The sequence below is a fragment of the Eubalaena glacialis genome, chromosome 2, assembly GCF_028564815.1.
Source record: "Eubalaena glacialis isolate mEubGla1 chromosome 2, mEubGla1.1.hap2.+ XY, whole genome shotgun sequence".
Classification (NCBI taxonomy): Eukaryota; Metazoa; Chordata; class Mammalia; order Artiodactyla; family Balaenidae; genus Eubalaena; species Eubalaena glacialis.
The window spans coordinates 69,744,939-69,772,730 of NC_083717.1; the positions used below are offsets into that span (position 1 = coordinate 69,744,939).

General features: G+C 43.3%; 1 protein-coding gene and 1 long non-coding RNA gene across 5 annotated transcripts in view; one reads left to right on the plus strand and one right to left on the minus strand.

Annotated features, from left to right (window-relative positions):
- The window catches only part of DIS3L (DIS3 like exosome 3'-5' exoribonuclease), a 34,614-nt gene extending 27,623 nt beyond the window's left edge, over positions 1–6,991 (minus strand). The window contains exons 1-2 of one of the 4 annotated variants that reach the window (XM_061180160.1): positions 6,719–6,980; positions 5,175–5,328 (exon numbers count right to left, since the gene is read on the minus strand). In XM_061180160.1, coding sequence (XP_061036143.1) covers positions 5,175–5,328; positions 6,719–6,857 — 293 coding nt within the window. In that variant the 5' untranslated portion in view covers positions 6,858–6,980. Of the gene's footprint in view, positions 1–5,174; positions 5,329–6,361; positions 6,517–6,718 lie in introns of those variants that run through there. The other 3 variants (XM_061180158.1, XM_061180161.1, XM_061180162.1) reach the window with 3 other exon arrangements.
- The window catches only part of LOC133084094 (uncharacterized), a 34,810-nt gene continuing 13,614 nt past the window's right edge, over positions 6,597–27,792 (plus strand). Inside the window, exon 1 of the long non-coding RNA XR_009699374.1 lies at positions 6,597–6,779. This is a non-coding gene — a long non-coding RNA (uncharacterized LOC133084094). The remainder of the gene's footprint in view (positions 6,780–27,792) is intronic.

The following is a 27,792-nucleotide window of genomic DNA, read 5'->3' on the forward strand; positions in this document are numbered from 1 at the left end:
CCTACCTTCAGATGCAACATCCCTTCCCCCTGCTTACTACACTCTCTGGGGCTTAGAAGTGGGTGTCCCACAACCAGTGGCGAGAGGTACAAGGAAGTGAGTCCTGTACTCAATGTTGCATTTCTTCAGTTTTTGCAGAACCCAGGTAGGGTCTCCTAGACTTAAATTCAGAGGTCCTTGAGTTTTCTCCAAGAATTTCAAAAGTTTCTATTTCCATTTATATTACGTGATATTCTTAAAACATTTTTAATGGAGTATATTTTGGACCAGGCTTCAGGCTGCAATGCCATTTGGTGTCAGTGTCTGCCCTCTTGGAAGCCTCAAGACACCTCAAACTCACGACCTCCCACCCCCGACCTTCTCCAGTGTTCCCCCTCTTTATCCAGTTACATAAGCCAGAAACCTTAGTGTCATTCTTGACACCACCTTCTCCCTTAACTCACTTATCTAAATCCATTACTAAGTCCTATAGATTAAAAAAAAACCCAAAACAGTGGGACTTCCCTGGTGGTCCAGTGGGTAAGACTCTGTGCTCCCAATGCAGGGGGCCCGGGTTTGATCCCTGGTCGGGGAACTAGATCCCGCAGGCATGCCCCAACTAAGACCCCGAGCAGCCAATATAAATAAATAAATAAACATTAACAACAAAAAAAAGCTTTATTGAGATATGATTCACATACCATAAAATTCACCCTTTTAAGATGTAGAATTCAATGGTTTTTAGTGTAGTCACAGCATTACGCAACCATCACCACTATCTAACTCCACTTTTGTCAGCCCCCAAAAGAAACTTATACCCATTAAGCAGTCATTCCCCATTCCCTCTGACCCTTAGCCCCTGGCAACCACTAACCTACTTTCTGTCTCTTGGATTTACCTATTCTGGGCATTTCATATACACAGAATCATACAATATATGATTTTTGTGTGTGTGTGTTGGGGGCTGGATTCTTTCACTTAGCATAATAATTTCAAGGTTCATCCATGTTGTAGCATGTATCAGTACTTCATTCCTTGTTATGGCTGAATAATATTTCATTGTATGGTTAAACCACATTTTGTGTCACCATTATCAGTTGATGGACATTTGGGTTGTTTCCATTTTTGGCTATTACGAATAGAGCTGTTATGAACAAACATTCACGCACAAGTTTTTGTGTGGACATATTTTCAACTCGCTTTGTTATATACTTAGGAAGTTCTACGGATCTTACCTACTAAACAGCTTTTAGAAATGTCTATTTCTCTCTCCATCTCTAAGCTACCAACATCTCCCATGTGAACTAAAGCAAGTGCCTCATCTTCTTTTCTCCAAGCCTCTTCTCCACTAGCCAGTAATCCTTTAAAAACAGGAATCTGATCATGTTATCCCCCCTACTTAAAACGCTTCACCACATCCCTGAGGCCCACGGGGGCCTACCTTAGTCCAATCCAGGGCTCTCTCCTCCCTCATTCTCGACGTTCTCTCACCCCATGGCCTTGCACAGCAGTTTCCTCGCCTGGAAAGCTTTACTCCTTTCTTTGTCTGGTTTCCTCACACTCATCCCTTAGAGCTCAGCACAGGCATCTCACTCAGGAAAGCCTTTCCTCCCTGCCTAGTCTGGGCTCTCCTGAGCCCAGCACCCCTCCCTCAGCGTGCCTGTCACAGCTCACTTCTCCATCTGTTTCTCTGGTTATCGATTACTGCCTGTCTCCCCCTCAAGAGCGTGTCTGCTTTTGCTCACCACTGTATTCTCAGTGCTAGCACAGTTTCTGGCACGTAGAGCCTCTCAATAAATATTTGTAGATACAGAGATGAACACCTGAACACATGATTGAAGGCAGTGGACAGGTCAGCCTTACAGGGATATCACATGAGCCCTCAGTAAATAAGCACTTGAGGATTGTTAGATAGCAGAACGTGTGATTATCCTGATCAAAAACTTGACATTTTTCATACTGTTTTCTACAATATACTTATGAGGACAGGTATTTTTCTGCATTGATATTATTGAAATCAAAGTACAAAATCATATTAAATATAGAGCTTATGCCTGTAGCCATAGAGGCTGTGTCTTTCTAGTATTAAACCCAACTCTGGGGCTTCCCTGGTGGTGCAGTGGTTGAGAGTCCGCCTGCCAATGCAGGGGACACGGGTTCGAGCCCTGGTCTGGGAAGATCCCACATGCCGTGGAGCAACTGGGCCCGTGAGCCACAACTACTGAGCCTGCACGTCTGGAGCCTGTGCTCGGCCACCAGAGAGGCCACGATAGTGAGAGGCCCGCGCACTGCGATGAAGAGTGGCCCCCGCTCGCCGCAACTAGAGAAAGCCCTCGCACAGAAACGAAGATCCAACACAGCCAAAAATAAATAAATAAATAAATAAATAAATAAATAAATTTAAAATTACCTTTCTCTTCTTTAAAAAAAAATAAAATAAAAAAACCCAACTCTGGTGATTTCATGTCAGTAAAATAATGTCATTGGTCACATTAAATTAATATTCATTTGTAGCCTTGTTTAGTTTGAAGGTCTGATTTGGGTTTAGGGTTGCATTAAGTACTTAGGTATGAGGATTTATGCCTAGATTTATGTTGAAACATATTTAAGTAACAATACAATAAATTAATTTAAATTAACACTGGGTATCCATGAGAATTTTTTTCTTTTAGAAACAAAGTCGACTACTTTACTCATGTTGAGTAACACTGATGTAGGACGGGGATCATGTTGACCTCTTAGATCCTCTCCAACTATAATATTTTGATTCCAGTCTTATGTTATGTACTAAGAAACTGAGATTCAAGCTATACAGAAGGCATTCAGGAGGAGGTCAAAAGGAGAAAGCAAGGCATCCTTCTACCAGACACTAGACCAGACTAGGTATTTTCACCTGACAAACCTTTCCTAAGCAATAATATTCCTAAAAGCATATAAAATAGAATGAATTATTTACCAGCATCTCAAAAATCTCTCAGGAAGAACTGAAAAACAAAATGTTTTCCAACATTAAATGAAGCAAAGCACTAGAGAGCCTCTGCTAGGCCACCTTTGGTTAAATCAAAAACTCAAATGACTTATGCATAACACTTATGAAGGCCAAATTAATCAAGCAAATCTCCTGGATCTTACATATTGAATGACTATCATCAACTTTAAAGTTAGCTTTTAATATATGACACTTTCCAGGGCTTAGGTAATTGTGGTCCTTTAGCTGTTTCAACCTGAATATACCTGCTGGTCGCTTAACAGGTAAAGAAAGCACAAAGTCCCAAACTTGCTGATTCCTTTTCCTGCCTCTTGTTCCTCTTCATCAATCATGTTCATTTCCCTGCATTAAGACCAGTCTCAAACCTATTTCCTTTGGAGGGCTTTTTAAATCCCCACACCCCATGTTTACTTCTGCACTTTGCATAGTCCACATTAAATTATCTTACATGTGCCCAAGGATGTCATAATTACCTTCTTTTTTTTTTTTTTTAAGATTTATTGATTGATCGATTGATTGCTATGTTGGGTCTTCGTTTCTGTGCTAGGGCTTTCTCTAGTTGCGGCAAGTGGGGGCCACTCTTCATCGCAGTGCGCGGGCCTCTCACTATCACGGCCTCTCTTGTTGCGGAGCACAGGCTCCAGACGCGCAGGCTCAGTAGTTGTGGCTCACGGGCCTAGTTGCTCCGCAGCATGTGGAATCTTCCCAGACCAGGGCTCGAATCCGTGTCCCCTGCATTAGCAGGCAGATTCTCAACTACTGCGCCACCAGGGAAGCCCCCATAATTACCTTCTTGCTTCTTGCATTTAATCCCAACAAGACAACAAGTTTGTTGAGAGAGGGAACAAGACTTCTTTTTGTACTCCAGAAGGCCTGAAACTAGGAACTCAAAAAGTGCTCACCAATGGCAAAACCAGAGTATTATCCTGTGGGCCTGTTCCATAACTCCTCAGCTTTTGTCTTCACATTTAGTGCATACAGAGACACGGTAAAGCAATGGAAAACCAATCGTTTTTCATCAAGTTAACTACTTTTGAAATGTTCAGGAAAAAAGACATTTAAATTCCAATTCTTTGCTTTTGAATGTCCCAGGAATTGGTTTTTAAAACAATCCTTAATATTAAAAATATTTTAGAAAACAAAAGTTGAAAAGGCTCAGCAGTGTGTTAGCAACCCACATGATAACAACAAATTGATTTTAGTAGCAGAAATTGAAATACGACACCTGGAGCAGCATTTAAACCTGGATGTGTATAAACATCTATATCTTTGTGTCTGAACGAGATCAACTTCAAGCTCATATAAAAATATTCTATCTGAAAAACCTGCACACAACCTAGTTAATGCATATTTTTTTGAACTGAGCATATAATAAGGACAACTTATCATTTTCATATACAAATAAACACACTTCATCTTTCACTACCAAGGTCTGAAGAAACCACAACATTTGAAAAAGAATAAACACATAATTTCTGCTTAACTTGTGCTGTTAAGAGGTTGGGTATATAATTCTAATATGCTGTTTCCATACAGTCTTCAAGTTCAAATCACAAATCTTTTCCCAATGTAAAGGAAGCAAAACTATTTATAGAGTATTTGTTTAAAAGGTGAACAACTGTTCTTCATTTAGGTACAAGGCAAGCATTTTAGACTGATTTCAATCAGAAATTCTTTGTTTAGCAAATATAATTCCTATGGTTGGTGGTTATACTAGTAATCTAAAAATAAAACAAGTTAATTCTGGTTTCATTGAATAAATCACCACAAGTACAATTTGCCTCCACAATAAAGGAGCCTCAAATTTTAAAATACTTTCTTTTTCCCAAGGGGAAAAAATGTAAGTTTCTGAAACAATATATCTATAAATAAGAAGATTAAATAACATGCAGTCTTCAACATGATATAGGCAATAGCTCTGCTACTATAAAAATGCAAACCAAAAGCCAAGAATCTTAAATACCCACATCCTGGGACACTGCAGTTTATTGATCTACAGTCAGATCTTTTGGCCAGGTGTTGAAGCAGAAATATAAAATAATGTTACTGCATTCCTCACTGGCAAAGAGAATGCCAAATTAGCTCCAAAAGTCCTTTCCAACGAAAATAATGAATTCCTCCCCTTTCTCTCCAACAAGGAACCTTTTCTAAGGGGGGGGAAAAAAAAATCCGCACCATAAATAAATAAATAATGCAAAACAGATACCTCCGGCCTCTCTGATGCTGCACAGCTTGACAAGCCGTTTGCATGAAAATCATTCCCTTCAATTCAGGAAACTCAAGGATCTCGAGGTAATCTTGAACGACTTTCCAATCTGGGATCATGTAATGAGTCACGTCACTAGACAAGAGTTTCCCATCTGAAGCATAATTCAAAACAGAAGAGATTAGACAACGTTTGCAAACTTAGTTTAATATGATTTCAATGTCACGGTGCCCCAGTGTGCAGGACAACTTCCAATCTTAACTACACTGTGAAGTTTTTAAAAGACAAGATAAATCTACTTTGGTAGAGACCCAACGTTCAGGTAAATTCAGCACCTTCATTTTTCTGAAGCTGTGATAATAAAAGCTCAACGTGGTTTATGGTGTTGCCAGTAGTGTAGAAGATGACGGATTTTAAAAAAACCACAAAAACAAGCAAATCTTCAGCACAACTTAACTATATATTGTTAACCCATTGACCTACACTCACATTCCAATAGGGCTCCCCAAATACACACGTTAACCACTTGTTTAAGCCCAGCCGTTTCAAGTCAGTTGTGTCTCAAGCTTGTGAACGTGTTCAAAAGTCTCCAAGGGCCAAAAAGACTGAATTGACTAAAAAGATGCTCAGTGCAAGCAGGGGCGGTGGTGGCATTTCCACCTAGCCTGCGTCTCGGAGCTGGTTAGTCAAGCTGTAATTGAAATGTTCACCTTAACCGTAAGCTGAGGATCCCAAATATTCGCTGAAAAGGACCACCACGCTCCTCTCCCACCATAGGGAAGAGAACCAGTAACCTCCATCGTTAAGTCGGCCACCCCAGCAGCCTAGAAATCAAGTGGAGGAAGGTGTAGTGGGCAGCCGACCCAAATCCAATTTCCTCATGACCTTCCTGTACAATGAGGGCCCAGATGATCCACAAATCCTACAGTCAAGAGGGCTCTCCACCGGATAAATGTCTGAGGCCTCGGTGCTGGCAGGGAGCAAAGCAAAGAAATGTACAACGAGGAGCGGCAGAGCGTCAGCTCCGTGCGCCCGGCTCGCACTGCAGGGCCCACAGCTCGGGTCCTCCGGATTTTACCGCGGCGAGCCTGGGGGCAGGACGCTCCAGCGCCCACAGGCCCCTCGGAAAGCCCCAAACGCTGGCCTCTGCGCTGCGGGAGCGCCTGCCTCTCGGCCCTTCCGTTTACCCGGGCAGAGCAGTCGGAAGTCGGTGTAGAGCGACAGCGGAGCCGTGGCCCAGCTCTCTGCGGCTCGGAAGCCTCCGGCCCTTCGCGCCCGACCTGCAGCCGGGCTGGAGGTGATGCCTGGAGGCCGGCGGAGGCCCGGGGGCCTCGGACTCGGCGCCACCACGGCCTCGCGCTCCGCCTCTGAGACGCGCCCTTCCGCCTCACGGCCGACGCTCTACCCCGGCGCCGCCGCTCTACCCCGGCCCCGCCGTCCTGACGCCCGCCCGGTCTCGGCCCCCCGGCGATCCCGCCCAGGCCGCCCCGCTCCCGCCGGTCCTCGTCTGCCCACCCTCCCCAGCCTCCACTCCGTGCCCTGACCGTTGCGGCAGACGGCGGGCTGCGGGCAGAGCGGGCTGTTGCAGGGCACGCTGGGCCGCAGGTAATGCTCCCGCACGATCCGCAGCGTCCGGCCCTGGAAGGTCCTCAGGAGCAGCACCTTCTCCCGCTTCTGCAGCATGCTGGCGGCGCTCCCCGGTCAGAGCTCCGGGCCCCGAGAGGCCGCCCGGAGCAAGCGGCTGGGAAGCGGCGGGCGCAGCGCGGCGCGGGCGGAGGCGAGGCCGAGGCTTCGGGCCCGCCCCCTCGGCCTGGTCTCCGCGGAGCTCCCGGCCGGTGGGACCTCCTGGCGGCGGCACCTCCTGGCGGCGGCCTGAGCGCTCCGGCCTCCGCACCGAAACCGCCGTAACGGCCCGCGTCCCGGGGTTGAGAGCAGCAGGAGGCCCGCGGTGTAGGCGCTGCAGCCGGGCCCACAGTCTCCCCCAACCCCGCCTCAGTTTCTCCCCTCCCTACAATTGCCTGGGGTGGAATTGCCTGGGAGGGGTGGAAACCACGCAAAAGACTTAAGGGAGACAACCATAATAACAGGTCTTCCTCCGCTTAACGATGGGGTTACGTCCTGATAAACCCATCTAAGTTGAAAATTTATTTAACACAGCTAACCTACCCTACATCACAGCTTAACCCAGCCTACCTTAAACCTGCTCAGAACACTTACATTGGTCTACAATTGGGCAGAATCATCTAACACAAAGCCTATTTTATGACAGTGTTGAGTATCTCATGTAATTTATTGAACACTGTACTGAAAGTGAAAAACAGAATGGTTGCAAGTGTATCGGTTGTTTACCCTGTGCTGTCTGGGAGCTGGGACTTGCTCCCCTGCTCAGCATCACGGGAGAGTAACGCTAGACCGGAAAAGATAAAAATTCCAGGTGGGTATCACTTTCACACCATGGCAAAGTCCAAAAATTGTAAGTGGAACCATGGGAAGTCGGAACCGTCTGTACGTGGAAGCTAGTTTAAAGTCTTGCGAAGATTTGGTGCAACTCTAAAGGATTATTGTACTTTGTTTCTACCCCCAGGTCCATATGGGAATGGGGCTGCCTTATTAATATGGATAATTATTAGTGTTTTGTATTAATATAGACAATTATTAGTATGTTCTGTTTGTTGCTCTTGCTATCACTGAAAGAGCTAAAAGAGCCAGCAAATAAGCCAGCACCCCTGCCAGCCCAACATTTTTTCCCCTCTAAAAAGCTGTGTTTATTTTTAATTTCTTGTATTTTTAATCCATATAAAAATTCAAACAGTGCAGATAAAATGGAAACTAATCTCTTCCTTTGAGGTAAACATTATCTATTCAACCTCAACATGATGGCATTTGCAGCCTCTGGCAAAGGAATTTTCCTTTAAATTTGATAGAGACTAACACACAGTCTCTTCTGAGATCATACTCTTGGCTGGATGGAAGCCACCGTTCCTCCAAGCTCTCAACAAAGACTTTTGAGCTGCACCAGGAGCTTTACAAAGAAGTGTCACATTTAATTTCCACAACAAGTCAATGGAGTCAGGCACTATTATCCCCGTTTTACAGACGATGAAACAGGATTACAGGGGTTAAGTGTCCAAGATTACACAGTTATTAAATGATGGAATCAATATTCAAGCCAGAATCTGGCTGAATCCAAAACAGTCTCTTCGCTAATTGCCATGCTATTCACAGATGAATAAAATATAGCTCTTGTATCTAAGGAGTTTATAGTCAACTTGTTGAGCAATAGTTAAGGAAGCTCAACCAGCTGGTTGGGAACATTGGTGCTTCCTGTTATGCTAAAGTGAGCAGAACTAGAGTATCCTGTTTGATCACTTACTCTAGGGGAACATATTAAAAAGTCATGTTCCCTAACTCATTGCATTTTTAAAAATATAAATTTATTTATTTTTGGCTGCGTTGGGTCTTCGTTCCTGCGTGTGGGCTTTCTCTGATTGCGGCGAGCGGGGGCTACTCTTTGTGGCAGTGCACGGGCTTCTCATTGTGGTGGCTTCTCGTTGCGGAGCTTGGGCTCTAGGTGCATGGGCTTCAGTAATTGCAGCACACGGGCTCAGTAGTTGTGGCTCGCGGACTCTAGAGCACAGGCTCAGTAGTTGTGGAGCACGGACTTAGTTGCTCCGTGGCATGTGGTATCTTCCTGGTCCAGGGATCGAACCCGCGTCCCCTGCATTGGCAGGCAGATTCTTAACCACTGGGCCACCAGGGAACTCCCCTCACTGCTTTTTTTTTTTTTTTTTTTTTTTTAAGTTTTTAATTAATTAATTATTTATTTATGGCTGCGTTGGGTCTTCGTTTCTGTGCGAGGGCTTTCTCTAGTTGTGGCAAGCGGGGGCCACTCTTCATCGCGGTGCGCGGGACTCTCACTGTCGCGGCCTCTCTTGTTGCGGAGCACAGGCTCCAGACGCGCAGGCTCAGTAGTTGTGGCTCACAGGCCTAGTTGCTCCGCGGCATGTGGGATCTTCCCAGACCAGGGCTCGAACCCGTGTTCCCTGCATTGGCAGGCAGACTCTCAACCACTGCGCCACCAGGGAAGCCCCCCTCACTGCATTTTAATGTCAAGTTATCTGCAGTGTGGGACGATATGAGTGAGATCTGAGACAGAATTGCACAAGTTAGGTGAACATTACAGGGCTGGTCCACAGACCAGAGCACTAGGAGGGCCCATAAGGCAACCAACAGTGCAGGAGGTCAGTTCTAGAGATCCCAGAGGACAGACAAGCAACAGGATTTGACCCCTACATAAAAATGCTTCTAACAGCTGCCCATGATTCCCTCCAAAGCTCTCCCATTTTCATTTTTCTTTTACTTCTGATTACATGTCCTCAACATCTCTCTTTAGCATTTCGTAACTTTAAACTTTCTCTAAATTGGGACTAATGATCTTTTAAGGTAGAGAGTATGTCTGGGGCTCTGTTGAAAGTTGATGTTATCAGTATTTAAAATAATCCAAGGCCCATCAAGCACTTCTTTTGGTTGCATGGCAGCAATAATGTACAAATTATGTTCTCAAAAGCATGCTCCCTTTGTTCTTGGGGCTGATGATCTAAAATGGTCAAGAATGCCTTTTTGTTGATTCGTTTGTAGATACAAATATGTTTCTCTATCAGTCAGAATAATCTAGGTTATGCTGCAGTAATATACAACTTCAAAAATACCAGTGACTTAAAACAAGATGTTGCGTGGGTACCTGTAGGATCCATTCTGTATTCTTTCTCCAGGGCCCAGGCTGATGGAGCCAGTCCTCACTGGAACACTCTTTGCTGTTCATTGGCAGAGGGAAGGGAGCCCTCGAGACAGCCTACACTGGCAATTAAAAGCTCAGTCCAGAAGTGATACACGTTGCTTCTGCCTATTGGCCAGAACTAGTCACATGACTAGTCACTGGTGACTCCTTGTCTGTCCTTAACTCAGACCCCTTAGCCCTAAGTCAGTTGGCTCTACCATCACCTCAGCGCTTGTACCTATGAATACTCCAGCTCGGCCCACTCTGGTCTCACCTCTTTTTACAGTGCTGGTCTACATGTGATTTCTTGTGGCAGAGACTGGCTCTCTGTTAACCAAATCCTTGTCCTTATTTCCTCTGGGCACAGGTGAAACACATTTCCCAGCCTCCCTTGCACATAGATAGGTGTGGCCACAGAATGGAATGGCACCCTTTCCAGGCCTGACCCTTAAAAACCTCCCATGGATATCACTCTTTCCTGTTCCTGAATGGATGCCAAAGCCCAGGGGATCTTGGAAGCCTGCATGTTAGACAGCACACACACCAACCCCTCGCACCAACTGTGCAGTTCTTCAGGGAACTGTTCATAGTTCCCTGAAGAACTGTGCAGAGCACAGCCCTGCCTTGCCTACCCAGGAGCATCCACAGGGGTCGCTTGCAGGGGAGAAATAAACTTCTCTTACAGCAGCTGGTGTTACCCTAACGAATACACGCCCACTTTACAAAGGAGATTAAGGAACTTGCCGAAGACTTGCCTATTTGTTTAAAAACTCCTCACTGGATATTAGAAGTCCTGATGAAACTGCTTCAGGATTCTCCAGCAGTTCTAAATTTCAGTGCCACACTGGGAAGGATGCTTGGTGGCCTGCTTCCTTTGCAGTTTTCCCTTTCCTTGTCAATCCGAGCGCAGATGGACAACCTGGTGCCCAGATAGCATAATGCTGTGGCAGCTTGTAGTGCTCTCTTGCTGGTGGAGATCTCTGACTGTGGTCCGGTTTACCTGGTGCCTGACTGCAGTCTCCTTCAGGCTGAACACCAGCGTGTTTATGCTGCAGGAGTTTGTAGTGTTTGCCTGCCTTTTTTGCAGAGGCGCCCTGGGAGTGCAGACATCAGCAACCACTGGAATATAATCAAAAGGACTCATCCAAGCTTTAGCCCAGAGACGGTGGGGCATCTTTACAAAGAGCTAAGAGGGCAGGGAGGTTAAGTATATAAAAGGAATTCTGGACGGTGAGCTCCAAGGGCTAGAGGGGATTACTGAAGCAGGCTTTGAAATATTCTGTCTTTATTTATTAACCTGCTTGTTGCAACACATTCCAACAATTCTGAAGGACGCCAAGTAAAAACGAAGTTCTGCTTGCATGCAAAGTCTCCTTCTCCCAAGTAATTTACCATTGTTGATATCTGATATGCATCCTAGAAGTCTTTAAATAGAACGCAAAGTTTGCAAGTTTTTGAAGAGGTTGTCAATCTATGCAGCATCAACTACTTACCGCTAATGTTTCTCAAGCTTTTACTAGGTGCCAGGCCCTGCTCTAAGCACTTTTCCTGTGTTTTCTCATTTAATCCTCAAAACAATGCCTTGACTGTAATACTGTTACTAATTTCATTTTGCAGGCAAGGAGACCAAAGTACAGGAGGATTGAATAATTGCCCCAGGCCACACACTCAAGCAAGACTTGGAACCCAAGCAGTTTGGTTACAGAGTCCAGTCAGTAATGACCCAGCCATGCCACCTTTCTGCTGGTAAACGGCCAGGTACAGAATGGGGTACATTCTGTGTAGTGGACCATTGGATAAACCCAGTTATTTTAGTTTAGGGAATTGGAAACAATGGGTTTCAAATATTGACCCTACTACTTTCCTAACTTCCCTGGGCCTTAGTGATTTCAATTATAAAATACAGCTAGCAAAACAGATGTTGCTGAGTATCAGTATTAACGAGTCAATGACTCTAAAGGGTCATGTAAATGTCTAACATTATCCCATTTATCTGAAGAATCAGCTTACTTTCATTTGTGCTCCATCTCAGTGGAAGAATCATTGGAGGACAAACTGCTGCTGAGATTGCTCTGCTACTTGTGTTAGGGATAATTTAATTTCCTATGTGTTAAAGGCTGTTAATCCTTGATTTTCACTTTTCCCAGCAGATACAATGGCTCCCTTTTGGCTTTCTAAACACCCTGTGAATCCCCATAATCCACTTTGCAATGACTACTCTAAAATGTTCTGCTTAACTCTTTCTAATTTTTTAAAAGAGAAAATTATTTTGTGCTTACCAGTTGTATCTCAGCAAGATTTTTACTGTACTGTTAATGTACCGATAATTTTGCCCTTCTACCACAAAGGGGCGCTGTTTCATTGATTTTTGTTTGGGGGGAGGGTGCTTCAGCTAAAGTACCTTCTGCGCTGGTATCTGAGCTGTTGAAATTTGGCCTTTCATATGTTGCCATTAAAATGCAACCAATTATTTGAGACAAAAAACAAACCAGCAGATAACCTTAGCATTAAACAATACCTTCATCCGAGGAGCTCAAAGATCCAGATGCTCCAAAATTAATTAGAAACTAAGCTTCAATGATTAATACAGAAAAGAAAAAGAAAATCCTTTAAGTCTTGAAGCAGACTAAAAGAAAATTCAGTTATGTGGATAGCCATTTATAATTAAAATATAGGAACGTTACTATTTGTCATTTTAATTTTTTTATATTGGTGTTATTTGATGAAATTGTTTTCATTCATCTTGTAGGATTATTATTACCAGTGAAATACCAGTCATGGTGTAGAGTTATTTCATTGGATGAATGCATTACAAGGAGTTTTCCTGTTTATTTTACTATTTTGTTACTGCATATGTTTGAATTTGGGAAAGTGAATTCCATTTTATATCTTACAACGATAAACTTTGAATTCTAAAACCTAATAATTATGGTAGAAATGTTGTGAAAAAAAATGGAAAAGAGAATAAGGAGTACTTAGTAATAATCCTAACCTCTAGGAAATCCTCCAGGTTTTGAATAAATATAAACAAAGTATTAGATTTTAAACTTTACATTTAATTATTTAATAATCAAAAGGCATGTTAAACTACACATTTGTTATCTTGTTCTAAAGGAAGAAGAATGAGGGCCAAAAGTTAAAATTACATTATACTTTCTTTACATTTTAGGCCAGAGCAAGGCCTATATCTGTTTGTATTAGGTTTCTTTTGCTGCATAACGAATTACCATAAACTTAGCAGCTTCAAACACTCATTCATTACCTCAAGTTTCTGGAGTCAGAAGCCTGGGCATGGCCGAATTAGGCTCTTGGCTCAGGGTCTCACAAGACTGAAATCAATGTGTCAGCTGGGCTGATTCCCTTCTAAAGCTTGGGGTATTCTTTCAAGCTCACATAGTTGTTGGTAGAATTCAGTTTCTTGCAGCTGTAGGACCCTGGCCCCTCTTCTCTTGCTGTATATTAGGCAGGGCTCTAAAGATGGGCTGGATGTTAGGAGGCCACCCACAGTTCCTTGCCATGTGGCCCCTCCATAGGCCCTTTCACACTTCAAAATCTCTTTCACCTGGAGAACGCAGTTCCTTTAAGGGCCACTGAGGATAATCTATTTTAAGGTCAACTGATTTGGGAATTTAATTGCATTTGCAGAATTCCTTCACAGCAGCACCTAGATCAGTGTTTAACTGAGTAACCTGGGGAAGGTGTGTGTACACTGGGGCACAGGAATCCTGAGACCATCTTAGAATCCTGCCTACCTGTATTAGTCTGTTCAGGCTGCTATAACAAAATACTACAGACTGGGTAGTCTATAAAAAACAGAAATTTATTTCTCACAGTTCTGGAGTCTGGAAGTTGGAGATCATGGTGGCAACATAGTTGGGTGAGGGTCCTCTTCTGGGTTTCAGATTTCTTATTGAATCCTCATATGACAGAAGGGGCTAGGGGTCTCTCTGGAGCCTCTTTTATAAGGCACTAATTCCATTCATGAGAGTTCCACCTCATGACTTAAGCAACTCCCAAAGGCCCCACCTACTAATACTATCACCTTTGGGGGTTAGGATTGCAACATATGAATTTTGGGGGGGACACAAACATTCAGACCATAGCACGCTACCATAATAACGCTTTATAACAAACATTTGAACTCAATAAGTTGTATTTAAAACGATGGTATTTATTGAGTATCTGAGAGCAGCATAAATGACTTTTTTTTTTAAAAAAAGAGAGAATCAAGCCAATAATCCAGAGGCTATATGAAAGTAAATGAATGATAGATAATGCTGCCTTGGTTAGTTCAAGCTAAGGAGGAGAAAACTCCACCAATACAAACCCACGTTCTATTAATCTTTAAGTAGCACTGATTTACACTGGGCCCACAATTCACTGAGGAATCATTGCATAGAGTCCAGCCCCTTTTGCTAACACAGGATCAACTTGGAGCGGGCAGCATGTCTAGGGGATCTGGTGGGTAAGAACCATCTCCTTTTGTTGTTGTTGTTGTTGTTTTAAAATTTTATCTATTTATTTATCTTTGGCTGTGTTGGGTCTTCGTTTCTGTGCGAGGGCTTTCTCTAGTTGCAGCGAGCGGGGGCCACTCTTCATCGCGGTGCACGGGCCTCTCACTGTCGCGGCCTCTCTTGTTGCCGAGCACCGGCTCCAGACGCGCAGGCTCAGTAGTTGTGGCACACGGGCCTAGTTGCTCCGCGGCATGTGGGATGTTCCCAGACCAGGGCTCGAACCCGTGTCCCCTGCATTGGCAGGCAGATTCTCAACCACTGCGCCACCAGGGAAGCCCTCTCCTTTTGTTTTACCCCTTAGTTGCTACAGAGGAGTGATGCTGTATCCCCCAGATTAAGATCCTCTCTTAAAAGCCCAGTGTGACAGGTGATAGGTCGCCTTGGCATCTTCTAATATTTGAATTTTAAATTTAAAATGTCATCATCATCAGAGGCGTCATTCACTGTGTCGCTGACCGCCGTCATCAAACCCAGGAAAGTGGGAGGCTGCCAGTATTTGCTGCCCATCTTCCGTATAGAATTGCGATGGGGTCAGAGGCATGATTAAGGAAACTTCTCTGATTGCAGTGTTTGGGTGGGGGAAAGCAGGAGGGTTTTCTTCTCATTTTTTTCTATTAAATCTGACAATTTGAGAGATATCATTAAAAAATATTCTTCTACCCAGGAGAGAAAAGGCTTGGCTCTTCAATATCTTTCATGGAAACCATAAGGCTCTTGTTATATTCACCATATTAGCCTTCAAGGCCTTGTCTTTTCTGACTTGGAGCACTGAAGGCATTTTGATCCCCTTCCAGTTCTACAAACAACGTTCTTTAATCAGCTTGAGGCATCACTGTTGATCAGGGAAAAGCACTTCCTCACTCCCCAATGCAAACAGCACCTGCCAATCACCCATCCAGAAGCAAGAGAGAAGGGCTGTTCTTTGAGCCCGCAGAGCACTGTTATTTCAAATGTACATTAAACCAAAAAAATAACCTGAAACCTACTGCCTCATTAATAGGTGCAGAGCATAGTGGCATTTAGAGATTAAAAAAGCAAGTCCACGGACCCACATATCCACACAACATATTTGTTTATTTATGGCCAGTGTGATATGCCTGATATTGATAGCATGGTGTTTCATTTCCACTGGCATTAAGTTCATCATCTTAGTGAAAATGTAAAAAGGATAAATAACTAACCGGGAAGTAAAAAGTGTACTGTTGATTGTATTGTTGATTAATACTGAGCAGGCTATAATAAACCACACATTTTTCTTTCAAACTACTTGTTTTAAGCTTTCTCCAATTTTAGAAGGGTAGGATATATAATATATATGTATATGAATATAAAAACATATAAATGTATATATATTTTAAATAATATATGTACATATGATATATAATATATACATCACATATATATTATATATGTAAAATCAGTTATGATTAGCTGTGTTGTGCTGCAGCAATAAACAACCCTCAAATCTCAGTGATTTAAAACAACAAAGGTTATTTCTTTGTTTTTTTTTTTAAATATATTTTTCTTACCCATATTTGCTTATTTATTTATTTATTATTATTTTTTTATTTTATGGCTGTGTTGGGTCTTCATTTCTGTGCGAGGGCTTTCTCTAGTTGCGGCAAGCGGGGGCCACTCTTCATCGCGGTGTGCGGGCCTCTCACTATCGTGGCCTCTCTTGTTGTGGAGCACAGGCTCCAGACGCGCAGGCTCAGTAATTGTGGCTCACGGGCCTAGTTGCTCCGCGGCATGTGGGATCTTCCCAGACCAGGGCTCGAACCCGTGTCCCCTGCATTGGCAGGCAGATTCTCAACCACTGCGCCACCAGGGAAGCCCCCAAAGGTTATTTCTTGCTCACACTATATGTCCCTCCACTCTGGGGTGTCAAATGTTTGTTTGTTTGTTTGTTTTGGCCACACCATGCGGCTTGTGAGATCTTAGTTCCCTGACCAGGGATGGAACCCACGTCCTCGGCAGTGAAAGCATGGAGTCCTAGCCACTGGGCCTCCAGGGAAGTCCCTGTCCCTCCACTCTGTGTCATCCTTACCAAGAGACCTAGGCTGATGGAGCCTCGCTTTAGTGCTTCTGCAATTGCTCTGCAGGGGAAGAAGAATGAGACAAATTGTGGACACACTCTTAAAGATTCCAGTTGGAAATGACACTAGTGACTTCTGCTCACATATCACTAGCCAAAGCAAGCCACTTGGTCACACCCAATTCCAAGGGCAGAAGATAGCCAGAAATATTTGGTGAACAGTACTAATATCTCTCTCTCTCTCACACACACACACACACACACACTCTCTCTCTCTCTCTCTCTCTCTCTATATATATATATATATTTAATGTGTAGATTGAAAAGGGGGGAAATAAGTTCAGTTGTAGCCAAGTGAAGAGAGTCAGCTTTGATTTATCATTGTAATATTGTTACTAAGTTTAGAATCATTGAAAACAATGACGTAGGCTATGTTCATAGAATATACTGCAGTCATTTTGAAGCATAAGGCAGATCTTTATGTACAGACATGCAAATATCTCCCAGAAATATTGAATTTTAAAAAGAGCAAATAGCAGAATACCATGCTATCATTTATTTAAAAAAAAAGACATATAATTATATTTATGTGCATATGCCTCTGCGTGTGTGTGTCTGTGTGTGAGTGTGTGTGTGTGTGTCTGTGTGTGTGTGTGTGTGACATGCATAGTAAAAGGCCTAGAAGGGTTATTACCAAACAGTTACTACTCATGGGGAACACAGAGGGATTTGTGTGGCATGTAAGAGACTATCACCCTTTTTACTTTACATAATCCTGTATTGTTTGAATTAATTACATCCATTTATTCATATATTGTTGTATTATGTTCCTAGGGCTGCCTCAACAAATTACCACAAAATTGGCAAAACAGAAATTTACTCTTTCACAGTTCTTGAGACCAGAAGTCTGAAATCTGGCAGGACCGTGCTTCCTCGCAAGGCTCTAGGGGAGAATTTGTTCTTTTCTTCTTCCAGCTGTTGGTGGCTGTTGGCATTCCTTGACTTGTGGCCACATCACTCCAGTCTCTGCCTCCATGGTCACATTGCTTTCTCCTCTTCTGTGTGTCTCCTCTGTGTGTCTCTTCTAAGCATATTTGTCATTGGACTTAGGAGCTACCTGGATAATCTATCATGGAGGGATAACTAGATTTGGAGCTGGAAACTAGGGCAACGGTGGTGCCATGGGCTAAATTCTCATCTCAAGATCCTTAAGACTCCTTTTCCAAGTAAGGCCATGTTCACAGGTTCCAGAGATTAGGACGTGGACATAATTTTTTAGGGGGAAGTGGAGTGGAGGGCATCATTCAACCCACTACCCTTACGTAATGTGAAAAAAATTAGAAAGGAAAAGATTGAAAAACAGGAAATCACTATTAACAGTGATTACTTCAAGGAGGGAAAAATGTACAGATTTTCTATAGTGAACTTATATAACATTTATAATCAGTAAAAACAAACAAACAAACAAAAACATACAAAATAATAGAGCAATAGTAACAACCAGCACCACAACATAAAGCGAAACATGGGCAGGTCCTGACTTACACATACCCTATGAACAAATGACCCTGACACATCAGAAAGGAGTGGAAAGGCCATATCTTGACACTCAGTGACGGGGCCAGGTGTGAGGCTTAGATTTAGACCAGGGACCCTACAGCAGCCTTGGGTTTTAAGAACCCAAGAGACATTAGCCTTCTCTCATGCAAGGACTGGTACCCAGGAAGAGCCACCCACCTCACCAGAAGAGGGGAAGTACTTTCCTGGTGTTGATTTCTAGAAATTAAAATGCTTTTTTTAAAAAATGCTTTTTTCCTCAAAGAAGCAACATTATTAAGTAGAGGTTGCAAGCATGAGCCCAATTTCAGCCCAACGATGTGTCTTATTTCATCTACACTGTGTATAAATCTTTTCACCAACTATTTTCACCTGAGATTTTGGTTTTTGGCTTCTCCTGATCTGCTGCACTGGGCCTGCATTCTCCCAGGGCAGCCACTGCTGGAGCTGGGGAGGGGCTGTGCCCTTTAGATGGGACATGCGCAGTGGTCTCCATCATTTCCTGGTCTCCTGACCCAACTCTCCTCATTTACATTGTCCACCTGGCCACTACAGGCATGTGAGTTTGCAAACGCCCGATGAATAGAACGAAAATCATTTTGTGGTACTAAAACACAGTACGTTAAGGGTTAAGTGGGCTTGGGCATACTGTTGCTTCCAGGGAAAAATGCATTCTGAGTTCCAAATAGCCAACAAATGAACCTGAAGCAGGCAAACTGTTCATAAATTGGCGACTCCTCTACAGTGATGTTTTATACTCTGTGTAAACAAGTAATGGAAAATGCCTATCCATATATGCACTCAGATACCAGAAATTCAATTCCATGGGCTATTTGGGAATGAAGTTTCAAAATTCTGCTGAGGATGATTATGTATGTCTGAGTCTGCATGCAGGTGGGCGTGTGTGTACCCCCGGGGGCCTGGATGTGCTGTCACTCTGCTCAGGCCAGAGCCTGTCCTTGTAACCCCAACTGTGGGGCTTGCTGTGTCATGAGCCAAAATTAACCTCATCATGATTGGGTTAGATCCGGGGGCCTTTATGGAATTTCCTCTCTGGGATCTGTGTTGACTCCTGGCAGGTGTTTCCAGCAAAGCTCTTGAATTTTTAATTTGAGTTGAGCTGTGGAGGCGAGATGAAGTGGGTCATAGGGGGAGTGTTGCCTCATCCAGAGCCGGAGCCTTTTGGGAAGACAGTCCTTTTCTGTAATTTCCAGAACAGATTGCTGACTTTCAAGACCTTTGTGAGAAGAATGCTCTTAAGGTTCTCCCCTCCTAAGTTGATAAGTATTTAATGAGCACCTACTCTGTTCATAGCAATTGCTTAAGGGACACCAACAAATTAAGATGTGGGCAGTACTTGCAGACCAAGGAGCTTTCAACCTGATCAGGCAGTGGAGACACAAAGAGGCAAAACATTAAATAACAGCACAATGTCATGTGAAACAGATAAGATGCCACAGGTAGTGAGCCGTGAATTGCCACGTGGACGTGTACTTGGAAGAGTATTGCCAAATACACTTGGAGACTCTAAGTATACTGTCTATAGTTTCAGGGAAGAGAAATGTCATCTCAGGCCAGGGGATGGCCAGGCAGTGGAAGTGGTGGTTGAACTGAGTGTAAGCAGAGCAGAAGGTAAAACACCAAGCAGACATGTGACGATGGGAGAATGGAAGGTGGCTTTGGCTGAATGACAGGGTACCTAATCCTGGGCTTTGTTGCACAGGCAGTGGGGAGCCCTTGAAAGTTTTTGAGCAGAGGAATGGTATGAGCCAATTCATACATTGGGAGATCAATCTGGACATGATGTCTGGATGGTTTGGAGGAAGAAGAAGGAAATGAGAGCAGGAAGGAGACTGGGAGGGATGCTCCTACGGAGGAGAAATGGCTCCAACTTGGGTAGGTCAGAGGGACTTGAAAAGAAGGGATAGATGGGGGAGAGTCTTAAAGGACTTGGTGGCAGACAGATTGCCATGAACGGGGAGGAGGAGGAGGAGCAGTGACGGCATCACCGAGGGATGACTCTCAGTTTGGAGTCGGAAACTAGGACAACGGTGGTGCCACGGGCTAAAAGAGCCAAGAGTGGCGGGAGGTCCACTGAGAGGTGGCGAGAAGAACAGGCTGATTTGAGTCCTGCTTTGAGGCCCTCATGGGGCGCCCAGATGGCAATGACCCAGCTCTGGTGCCACATTCTCAACTACCCTGTGGTGCTTTCCATCTGTATGTGTTCGTCTCTTTACGCACACTCTGTGGGCTCAACACCAGTAAGTGGATGGGACCTATTGTGGATGCTGAGACTCACTCGGTAGACCTCCACACCCCCATTTCCTTTCCAGCTGGTGGTCAGTAGTCTCAGAATCAGCAGACCAACCACCACGAATCGTTGCCTGGTTGAGTAAGTATTTGTACCTGAATGATATGAGAGATGTGCAGTGGTTATTCTACCCCGTATCTCCACCATCGGGAAGGCCCATGCCTCTGAAATTCTACAAGCTCTTTTGATTATGCTTCCAGGGTTTAACACTCCCCAGTGTCAGAAAACCCTTGCTTATGCTCACTTTATATTGTTCACACCGAGCTTTGACCTTGACAATGGCGTTTCTTTTTTCTTTTTCTTTTTTGGCTGGGCACCAGGCCTGAGGAATCCTAGTTCCCCGACCAGGGATCGAACCTGTGCTCCCCGCAGTGGAAGCGCAGAGTCCCAACCACTGGACCGCCAGGGGATTCCCCGCAATGGAGTTTCAAAGTGCCCCTGCTTTTCAACTAGGCCCCCCTTGACGTCTGTGAGCTCATGTGTATATGGGGGCAGGGGGGAGTAACTCCATTAAAGGAAATTTCAGCAGGGACATTATTATGTTTTTGCTGAATACTCATTAATTACTGCCATGCCTTCACCAGAATGGGGGAAAGCAAAGAAACCGCCACCCTGACTGTTTGGGATTGTGGCTAAATGCAGGGACAAAATCACCAAGCGAACAGGATTCTGAGTAAACCCGTCCTTATTCCTTTTTATTCTTCCTAGTCCTCTGTCCTCTTCAGTTTTCCCCTGCTGGGCATCAAGTCCTTTTTCTCTGCTATCTGTGCTCCCTCCACTTCAATCCTTGCCTCCCTTCTTTGCCCCACAACTGGTCTGCATTGATATTCATTCCAAAAAAATTACCCAGCCCATTCTGCGGTGGAAAGCTGAGACCAGGGACTGGTGCAACTGTTGGAATATATAAACATGACTCTTTTTCAGGTAGCATCTAAGATGCCAGTCTTAGCAGCCTCATTTTAAAAACTATTTATATTCACAAAAGTCTATAATAGCATTATTGTGTTCGCCTGTGATTGGGCGCATTTTTTCCCCCATGCCAGTTTCTTATTATCGTTCAATACTGACTACAGCCTTAAAAGATAATGAAAACAGAAACACTCTTTTTAAAAGGCGATGACTGCTTTCCATGTCCTATGCTCCCCTGCCTGAAGGGGCTGGTTTAGTGTTTAAACCATCCAGCGTACCTGACTCCCCCAGAACCCAAGTTCACATCCTTGCAGCATTGACTCAGTCTTTTATTCCTCTGCAGAGAATAAATTGAATACCAGGCTATTTACTGCGCCGGTGTCTTTCAGATGAGCCCTTAAAACCCAAAGGCTCTCTTTGGCTACTGGGGATGTTGGAGTTCTTCCTGTCCTGCTATCCTTGCCCTGGGTTCCAGAACCTGGCCTGGCCCCAGATGTCACGCACTCGCCTTTGAAGAAAGACGTTTATTTGGGCCTTTCTTTTCTCAGCTCCTGCTGTTTCTTTGCTTCCATGACATGACCTGCTGCTTTCACCCCTTAGTTTTCCCGTGCATTAAAAAAATCAAGTAACAAAACAGTTTCCCTCAGAGTGAAAGTGCTACAAATACAAGCCCGTTATCTGTATTCCATTATTATGAATAACTCACCAACTCTCATGCCATGTGTATGATTGACTTGCAATTATGGGTTGTGTTTTTTACAGCGGCTCTGAATGGTATTCTCCCCTGGCTGTTCCTTAAGCCAAGCCTGGAACCCCTGGGTCACATGAGAAATGGTGGATTATATAGATTCTACCCTATCGTTGTTGTTTTTTTACCCCAAGCCTAGATATTGGATCTGTCATTAGTGATGCAATAATAATACCTTCCATTTGCCGTCTTATGCCTTTTCAAAAGTGCTTTCCATGTTCTTGTGATTGATTCTCACAGAATGCGTTTGACTCAGGCAGTGCAGATATTACGGCCTGAGTTTATAAGGAAACATACAAAGCGAGGGTAAATGACTTGCTCAAGTTCTTACAGCAAGTCTAAGAGGGACCTGGGATGGAACCAGATTTCATGATTTCAAGGTGTGTGGTTTTCCTACGGCCACTGCATCTGTGATGAACTCAAGGCGGTTGCTTTCACATACAAGATTTCATTGGATCCTATGCTGAACTTAACAACCAAGGGTGAGCAAATATTATCCTCATCTTCCAGATCAGGAAGTAGAAGCTCAGAGACGTCGAGTTACCAAGATAATATGGTGATAAATAACAGAGGCAGGATTTGACCCCAAGGCTCCAAGCCCACTGCTCTTGGTGACACTTGGCTGGCTGATTAAGGACACCACCAGCTTGGCCAAAAAACTTAGACTCATCCTTGGCTCTTTTTATTTTCTCTTAGCTTATATCTGAGTCATCAGTAAATTTTTCTGATTTTACCTTCAAAGTATATTCTAAATCAACCATTTCTCACCACCTCCACTGCTATTATCCTGGTCGAAGCCTTTGCTTTTTCTCGTGTGGATTGCTGCAATAACCACCTAGTTACTGTCCAAAGATGGTCCCCAGTGAATCAGGCCTCCTAGGAGTCACGCCCATCTGGTTCTGCAACATTGGATCTCAGCTGGTCTGTGACCCATTTTAATCAACAGAATGTGGAAAGATGTGATTCGGTGCATTTCTGGCGTAAGCATTGAGAACGTTTTTGTACTTCTGAGAGCCCTTGAGCCACCTGTAAGAAGTCCAGCTACTCTGCTGGAGAAACAAAGTGAAGGGGCCACGTGGAAAGTCCACATGAGGGGGTAGAGGCCCTGAGGCTGTGTGGAGTGAGGGAGAAGCCCCCCTGTCAGAGTTCCAGCTGAGCCCAGCCTTTTCATGGTCCCCACAGAGGTGCCAGGCTTGTGGGTGAGCATCCTGGGCATTTCAGCCAGTGGTACCCTCATAGACTGCAGCCCAGACTGATGTCACCTGGAGCGGAAGAACCATCCAGCTGAGCCCAACTGACCCACAGAATTGTGAGAGAGAATAAAATGGTGGTTGTTTTAAGCCACTAAGTTTTGGGTTAGTTTGTTGTGTAGGAATAGAAAACAAACACCTGTTCCACTCTCAGTTGCCACCAGTCTATTTTCCACACAGATTTTTTAAAAATTGTGTTAAAATACATACAACATCTTAACCATTTTTAAGTATATAGTTCAGCAGTTAAGTACATTCACATTGTTGTGCAACCCGTCTCCATAAATCTTCATGTTGCAAAACTGAACCTCTGCACCCATTAAACAACCCCCCATTACCTGCTTACCCCAGTCCCTGGCAACCATTATTCTGTTTTCTGTTTCTATGAATTTGACACTTCTAGGTACCTTGTATAAGTGGAATCATATAGTATTTGTCTTTTGGTGACTGACTTGTTTCACTTAGCATGATGTCCTCAAGGTTCATCCAGGTTGTAACATGTGTCAGAATGTCCTTCCTTTGGTTGCTTCTACCTCTGGGCTATTGTGAATAATGCTGCTATGAACAAAGGCATACAAGTATTTCTTTGAGGCCCTACTTTCAATTCTTCTGGGTATACACCCGGAAGTGGAATTGTTGGATCGCATAGTAATTGTATTTTTAATGTTTTGAGGAACCATTATACAAAGAAGATTTTAAAACAGAAATTTTGTCACTCCGTTGCTCAGAACCCTCTGTTGACTTCTCATTACTCTTAGAATAATATCCAAGACCCCTACTCTGGCCTACAAGGCCTGATGTCACCAGCCCACGGGCACCTCACCAGCCTCCCTTCTTCCTTCTCTGCTTCAGCCATTCTCAACAACTTGCTGCTCCTTGTCACCCCAGGCACGATCCTACCACAGGGATTTTACACCCACCATTCTCTCTGCCTGAAGTGCTCTTCCCTGGTTACCAACATGGCTCTCACCCTTATCTCATTCAGGTCTCAGTTCAAATGTCCCTTCCTTCAGAGAGGCCTTCTCTGATCATCCCCATCATCTGTGTGTCTTTTTTTAAAATTCCTCACTTTACCTCTACCTGGTAAGTAGGGAATTTATATTAATGGCACACACATATAATACTAACCATGTGCCTGGCTCTGTTCTAAACGCTTTGCATATATTATATGTAAATACGCTAAATAATTTCCCTAAGGCTCTACAGCTAGTAATTGACAGAGGCGGGATTGAACCAAAGCGATTGGGATCCAGAATCCACTATATTATACACACCTCAATATAAATGTATATGTGTAAAATATGTATATATCATGTATGTGCTTTTTATTGTCTGTCTCTCCCATGGGGTGTAAACTCCACGAGGACAGGGACTTTGTTTTGTTCGCTGTTCCCCAGGGCTTAGAACAATGTCTGGCACATATTAGGTTTTCAATAAAAGTGAATTGAATGAATCAGTGAGGGAACGAATGAATGGGTTCTTTGTGTATTAAAAAAAGGCTCTCAATTGTTTTCGCCCTTGACTTTGATTGTGCCCTCAAAGCACAGCTAGCCAAATAGAGCAATTGCACGTTGTAGGTGCTCAAGAATTATTTATTCAGTGAATGATTTGTCAGCTGCTTGAGGACCCAGACCTGTGTCTCTTATCTCTGTCACCCTCACAGCCCCAGTCCCACTGCTGGGCTGCCCAGCCTTTGTTGCTGCTGTGGGAGAGGAGACTTTATTGAGGGAATCTCGTTATCTTGTTATCGCAGAAGTAGCTGCAAGGAAACTGAGGCTGCAAGTTCGAGGCCAGAGACTATGTGGAAGAGATACCGTTTTCAGAATCTTTCACTTTTTTCAATCCTACACATAAAAAGCCTCATTTTCCATAGGATTTAGTGTCAGCTTGTTTTATTTTTTATTTCTATTTTTAATAGATCTGTATTGGGGTATAATTGCTTCACAATACCGTGTTAGTTTCTGTTGCACAACAAAGCGAATCAGCCATATGCATACACGTGTCCCCATATCCCCTCCCTCCTGAGCCTCCTTCCCACCCTCCCTGTCCCACCCCTCTAGGTCATCGCAAAGCACCAAGCCGATCTCCCTGTGCTATTCGGCTGCTTCCCACTAGCCAACTATTTTACATTCAGTAGTGTATGTATGTCGATGGTACTCCTACTTTGCCCCAGCTTCACCCTCCCACCCCGTGTCCTCGTCCATTCTCTGTGTCTACCTCTTTATTCTTGCCCTGCCACTAGGTTCATCAGTACCACTTTTTTTTTTTTATATTCTCTATATATGCATTAGCATACAGTATTTGTTTTTCTCTTTCTGACTTACTTCACTCTGTATGACATACTCTTAAGTCCATACACCTCACTAAAAATAACTCAATTTCGTTTCTTTTCATGGCTGAGTAATATTCCATTGTATGTATGTGCCACATCTTCTTTATCCATTCATCTGTTGATGGACATTTAGGTTGCTTCCATGTCCTGGCTATTGTAAATAGTGCTGCAATGAACATTGTGGTGCATGTCTCTATTTGAATTATGGTTTTCTCAGGATATATGCCCAGTAGTGGGATTGCTGGGTCATATGGTAGTTCTATTTTTAGTTTTTTAAGGAACCTCCACACTGTATTCCATAGTGGTTGTATCAATTTACATTCCCACCAACAGTGTAGGAGGGTTCCCTTTTCACCGCACCCTCTCCAGCATTTATTGTTTCTAGATTTTTTGATAATGGCCATTCTGACTGGCGTGAGGTGATACCTCATTGTAGTTTTGATTTGCATTTCTCTAATAATTAGTGATGTTGAGCGTCTTTTTCATGTGCCTCTTGGCCATCTGTACGTCTTCCTTGGTGAAATGTCTATTTAGGTCTTCTGTGCATTTTTTAACTGGATTGTTTGTTTTTTTGATATTGAGCTCCATGAGCTGTTTGTGTATTTTGGAGATTAATTCTTTGTTGTTTCATTTGCAAATATTTTTTCCCATTCTGAGGGTTGTCTTTTTGTCTTGTTTATGGTTTCCTTTGCTGTGCAAAAGCTTTTAAGTTTAATTAAGTCCCATTTGTTTATTTTTGGTTTTATTTCTGTTACTCTAGGAGGTGGGTCAAAAAAGATCTTGCTGTGGTTTATGTCAAAGAGTGTTTTCCTCTAAAAGTTTTACAGTGTCTGGTCTTACATTTAAGTCTTTAATCCGTTTGGAGTTCATTTTTGTGTATGGTGTTAGGGAGTGTTCTAATTTCATTCTTTTACATGTAGCTGTCCAGTTTTCCCAGCACCACTTATTGAAGAGGCTGTCTTTTCTCCATTGTATGTTCTTGCCTCTTTTGTCGTAAATTAGGTGCCCATATGTGCGTGGGTTTATCTCTGGGCATCTATCCTGTTCCATTGATCTATATTTCTGTTTTTGTGCCAGTACCATACTGTCTTGATTACTGTAGCTTTGTGGTATAGTTTGAAGTCGGGGAGCCTGATTCTTCCAACTCCGTTTTTCTTTCTCAAGATTGCTTTGGCTATTCGGGGTCTTTTGTGTTTCCATACGAATCGTAAGGTTTTTTGTTCTAATTTTGTGAAGAATGCCATTGGTAGTTTGATAAGGATTGCATTGAATCTGTAGATTGCTTTGGGTAGTATAGTCATTTTCACAATATTGATTCTTCCAATCCAAGAACATGGTATATTTCTCCATCTGTTTATGTCATCTTTGATTTCTTTCATCAGTGTTTTATAGTTTTCTGTGTACAAGTCTTTCGCCTCCTTAGGCAGGTTTATTCCTAGGTATTTTATTCTTTTTGTTGCAGTGGTAAATGGGAGTGTTTCCTTAATTTCTCTTTCTGATTTTTCATTGTTGGTATATAGGAATGCCAGAGATTTCTGTGCATTAATTTTGTATCTGCAACATTACCAAATTCATTGATTAGCTCTAGTAGTTTTCTGGTGGCATCTTTAGTATTTGCTATGTATAGCATCATGTCATTGGCAAATAGTGACAGTTTTACTTCCTCTTTTCCATTTGTATTCCTTTTCTTTCTTTTTCTTCTCTGATTGCTGTGGCTAGGACTTCCAAAACTATGTTGAATAAGAGTGGCGAGAGTGGACATCCTTGTCTTGTTCCTGATCCTAGTGGAAATGCTTTCAGTTTTTCACCATTGAGAATGATGTTTGCTGTGGGTTTGTCATATATGGCCTTTATTATGTTGAGGTAGGTTCCCTCTATGCCCACTTTCTGGAGAGTTTTTATCATAAATGGGTGTTGATTTTGTCAAAAGCTTTTTCTGCATCTATTGAGATGATCATATGGTTTTTAGTCTTCAATTTGTTAATATGGTGTATCACATTGTTTGATTTGCGTATACTGAAGAATCCTTGCATCCCTGGGATAAATCCCACTTGATCATGGTGTATGATCTTTTAATGTGCTGGTGGATTCTGTTTACTAGTATTTTGTTCAGGATTTTTGCCTCTATGTTCATCAATGATATTGGTCTATAATTTTCTTTTTTTGTGATATCTTTTTCTGGTTT